This window comes from Dendrobium catenatum, unplaced genomic scaffold (genome assembly GCF_001605985.2).
Source record: "Dendrobium catenatum unplaced genomic scaffold, ASM160598v2 fragScaff_scaffold_743, whole genome shotgun sequence".
NCBI lineage: Eukaryota > Viridiplantae > Streptophyta > Magnoliopsida > Asparagales > Orchidaceae > Dendrobium > Dendrobium catenatum.
The window spans coordinates 282,772-287,283 of NW_021319205.1; the positions used below are offsets into that span (position 1 = coordinate 282,772).

Below are 4,512 nucleotides of genomic sequence, written 5' to 3' on the forward strand. Positions count from 1 at the left end.
TGGTGACAACTTCGATTCCTTCCCATAGGAATCTCACTCTCGTCCTCTCTCAAGAACAAAGAACACAAGTTTGGAACACAAAATTTTCATATCAATTAACCATCCATCTTACAATAGCTTGAGGCCCTATATATATGCCACAACATGAGAAAAATTAAACATTACAAAATTGCCCCTTGGGCCACAACACTCACATAAACTAACCTAAGGGTAAAACAGGAAATAACCGAAAATAAGAGCTAAAATTAAGAAAATAAAATTTAAATGACAATTTAAATTAGAGCCGTCGATTTACGACGCCTCCTGTGATAGATGCGCCAAATCTTCGTGCTGATGTCCGCATCAAGATGATTGTGCACTAACAAATCTCCTGCTCGTAGACAATGTGTCGCATTTGTATGTCGATTTGGACCGCCGTTAAGTGGTCATCAATCACAAGGATGTTGTGACATTCAGTATTCATTGTTGTTTATCACTGTTGCATCTACGACACATCTTCCATCATTGTTGGTAAATGCTCACATTCGTCGCAACTATTCTTGCATTGCGCATGTAATATATTACATGCATTAAGCATCTCCTACAGTGGCCTGTAGTGCATGCTGTATCTTTTTCATTTCAGTTTTCAACTAATATATGGTGTATAGAGTGGGTCTCCTATGACAACCTGTAGGAACTTGTATCTATCACCAATTGATCACCATTTGACTTACAAAGGGGGTTGTATGCTTGCTTAGCACTAGATTATTGTTATTTGTATGGTTAAAAGTTAAATGTACTTGTAGGGTACTAACGTTGTTGGTTGTATGGACATCCCACTGTTTGCTGAATGATACATGTACTTCCATCATAACCACCTTCACCATTCACAGGTGGTTTGATGCAATTGTTTGCAATAATGGGTCTTCCACTATCGATTGCCAGTATCGCCATTTCAAACTACAGGCATTGTTGCTTGTATTGGGAATTTCATCAGTACATGTGCGAGACACCTATGCATTATGCAATTTGCTATTGTTGTTTGCAAGTATTTGACCTTGTAAGGACTGTTGAAGGAGTCAGTTGCACTTATCAGCATCGCTCATTATGCATCTTATCTTATGTATTCACAGGTTTGGATGATTGTTATTCATTTGTAATTGTTATAAACTTATCATCATTCACTATCTATATGCATCAAGGTCATGTTCGTCACGAGTCCCCTTCTCATGGTTTGATATTTAATTGAATAATCAAATTTATCATTTATCTTTTGTATTTTGATGATTATTGTGCATTTTAGTATTTTAAGGTTTCGTTCCATTCTGTTCAGTTCAAGTCCCCTGTTTGTTCAATTTAAAACCAACTCTCTACACGGTTGTTCAAGTTCTGTGCATTTTTGTTCAAGTATAGATCCTCTGTATATCTGCTCAAGTGAAGTCTTTTTATTGTTCAGTTCTTGTATACTTCAGTCTGAATTTTGGCAACATCCTAGCATATCCCCCATTTGGGGGAAGTGTGGGGAGCTGGCCTTTCCTACCACGCTACAAGAGCATGTATGATAGGTGTCCTTAGACACCACGGCCGTAGTCTTCAATCCCACCACGCTACAAGAGCGTGTATGGGATCTCCAAGGCTCCTTTTAATGCACAGTTTCTTTCCTTGCCGGTACATCCTCATCATTATAAAGATTTCATTAACTAGATTTTTAATCAAATTATTCAAATATCTGGCATAAATTTTCAATCTGAATAGATATTTCTCATTTGCAACTAAAGCTTTACCTTGATTAGCCAACTCAAATTCACACTTTTAGATCAAATTATTCATATATTTTATAATTATGTTCATTACGCATTACGCTCTTCTAAAAACGTATGCCCTAAAAACTCACATGAGATAATTTCTCAAAATATTATTTCCATGTTTTCTTGGCATCTTATTTTCAATAATCACATTTACCATTCTTGGTTGTCCATGCCAATTAAAGGAGATAATGGTTGGAAAATTCTTCTCCACCAGGCTCTATGCCAATGATGGATTAGTGAGTTTCTCAAGAAAGGTGTGCTTAGGATGTTGGCTTAGGCAAGGTTGTGCTAAACCATATAAAAAAATTCAATTTGCATTGATCTATCTTTTATGTGCTTTCACTTAAATTTTCGTATCAATTGCCTGTATATGGTTATCTTGTGCAATTGTGGTAGTATAATTAGGTTATGACTGTTTCCTTCAGCGAAATGGGAGAGCTAGCAAAAATTCTTAGCGTGATTTCAAGAACCTCCCTTTCCCTCCACACCATAGGCCCCACTCACCTTGTCGTATGTAATAAACCAAACAATGGGTAGCAAAAGCACCAATAAGACAAATAGCTACTAATAATGCAAAAGTATTATAACCATAAAATGTAAAAACGATTAGTGCAAGCAGAATTAATACCATAAATAACACTTAATAAGAATGAATAGAGAATAAGGATTCATATAACAAACACCAAATAGTTGGAAAGAGGCTAATGATGATGATTTCAATTTAAGGCTGGTACTGAAATAGTTCACAATAATAAGAAAAAGATTCCAACTTCAATTTGTTTGTCATAATTTAAAATTATGTCTAACTCCAATAAAGAATCTATGAACATTGAAAACCTAACCTATCAGACAATCAAGCACTACACAGAATAAGGTCTCACCGTGCCGCATCCAGGGACCAAAATTCTACCTTCAGGAAATTCCCCTGTTTGAATAAGATCAGCGATGATAGGTGTTGTCTGACCCAAATCCCATGGTGTCACCCCTTCCTCCCAACACTTCTCCCAACCATCTGCATAATAAGATACAAAACATTCAAAAAAAGGTCAGAGTTTGTCATGAAGCCTTCACTCATCTTTCCAAGCGCCAAAGAATAAATTTAGCTGCTTATTTCATCGTAATATCCTCTGAAATTATGGCAGGCATACAGAGCAAGAAATAGACAGCATAACGTAATACAATGAACGCAGGTAAAGATTTTAAGGCTTGGTTTATGTGTGCCTGATACATCAACGAAAAGCACGAAACCCTTACTACCCTTAGTTCTAGGATTCTAGTACTGAAATCTACAGTCAGCAAGAATTCCAAAAGATTTCTTCTGAAAAATTTAAAAAAACAAAGACAACCCAAGCCCAACCTTGGAACAGAGTAATCCCATAGCAGAAGCACCTTCAGAATCAGAAAAAAACACCGACAAATCCCGTGAAGCACTCGTAAGGAAGAAAATCTAACCGCCCAAAGGAAATGGAAATTTAATATTTAGGAAAAGCGGAAGGGAAAGTAGCCATACCAGCGGAGCCGCTGCTCATCAGCTGCCGGACCCTTACCACGCGAGGGTTAAGGTTTGGGTCGCTCGACGGCTCGTTGCCTTCTCCGGCAGTGTCGTCTCTAACGATCGGTGATTTTGCCGCCGACTTTGCCGAAAATCTATTCGCAGCCATCCGTCCAGTTGATCTCAAGCAATGCGGCAAGGGAACGACGATCGGCCTCGTAAACATCCAATGCCAATTTACCCGCGCGACTTCTTTCAGAGCATCAGTAGCCTTCGTCCCGCTGGCCCCATGTGAAAAATTATTGCGTCCTCTCGCACCTGACGTAGAACTAGCCTATGATACGTCCCTAAGTGCATTTACTTTTTACGGCGCGGCCCGACCACACGACTCAGATCGAGTTCCGGATTACTATATTCGTGTATTACTCGGTATTTGCTCGGTATTGCTAGGTATTATTCGGTATTTGCTCGGTATTACTCTATGAAGATCAATACCGAGCAAATACCGAGCAAATACCGAGCAATACCGAGTAATACCTAAAAGAACTCGGTATTGCTCGGTATTTCTCGGTATTGGTCTTCACATAATAATATTTTTCATTTTTGTCAAGCAAAATCGATCAATAACTAGTAATATCGAGCTACACAATATATATAAAATTTATTTTATAAATTTCTATTTTAAAATTATTTATGTAAAATTGATTTATCATTAATAAATAGATAAAATTATATTTTTATAATAAATTATAATCATTAACTAATAAATAAATATTATTCATACTATAAAAATTTAATTAAAAGTTTAGTTTAAAAATGAGTTTTATAGATGTTATATAGGTTATGAGCTCATAAACACTTCAACTTTTCTCTTTAGTCCAACATCACTTGGAAACTCTTGTTTATATAATTTTTTGAGTTTTCATGTGTTAAGAGCTCACATGGAATGATGTGATCATGTAAAGATGCTCTGTGGTGGTTTGGGGAAAATATTTATAACAAAAATGTAATATTAAATTAAATTAAATGTTTTAAATATAAATTAATTAATTTATTAAAAAATTATTTAATATCTAATCTTTAATATAATAAATTTATGTGTTAATTATTTAAAAATTGTGATAATTGAATTGGTCGGTTCAAAAGAATTAAGGATGGTTCACTCGTTGAACTGACGGTTCTGACCGCTTTAATGTGATTTGATGTTGAAGTGGTTTTCAGAGTGGACCGAAT

General features: G+C 36.1%; 1 protein-coding gene across 1 annotated transcript in view; it reads right to left on the reverse strand.

The window, feature by feature from the left end:
* Positions 1–3,592, reverse strand: part of LOC110091958 (probable thiol methyltransferase 2) — a 16,895-nt gene extending 13,303 nt beyond the window's left edge. The window contains exons 1-2 of the mRNA XM_020816271.2: positions 3,298–3,592; positions 2,669–2,799 (exon numbers count right to left, since the gene is read on the reverse strand). Coding sequence (XP_020671930.1) covers positions 2,669–2,799; positions 3,298–3,505 — 339 coding nt within the window. The 5' untranslated portion in view covers positions 3,506–3,592. The remainder of the gene's footprint in view (positions 1–2,668; positions 2,800–3,297) is intronic.
* Positions 3,593–4,512: the final 920 nt, after the last annotated feature.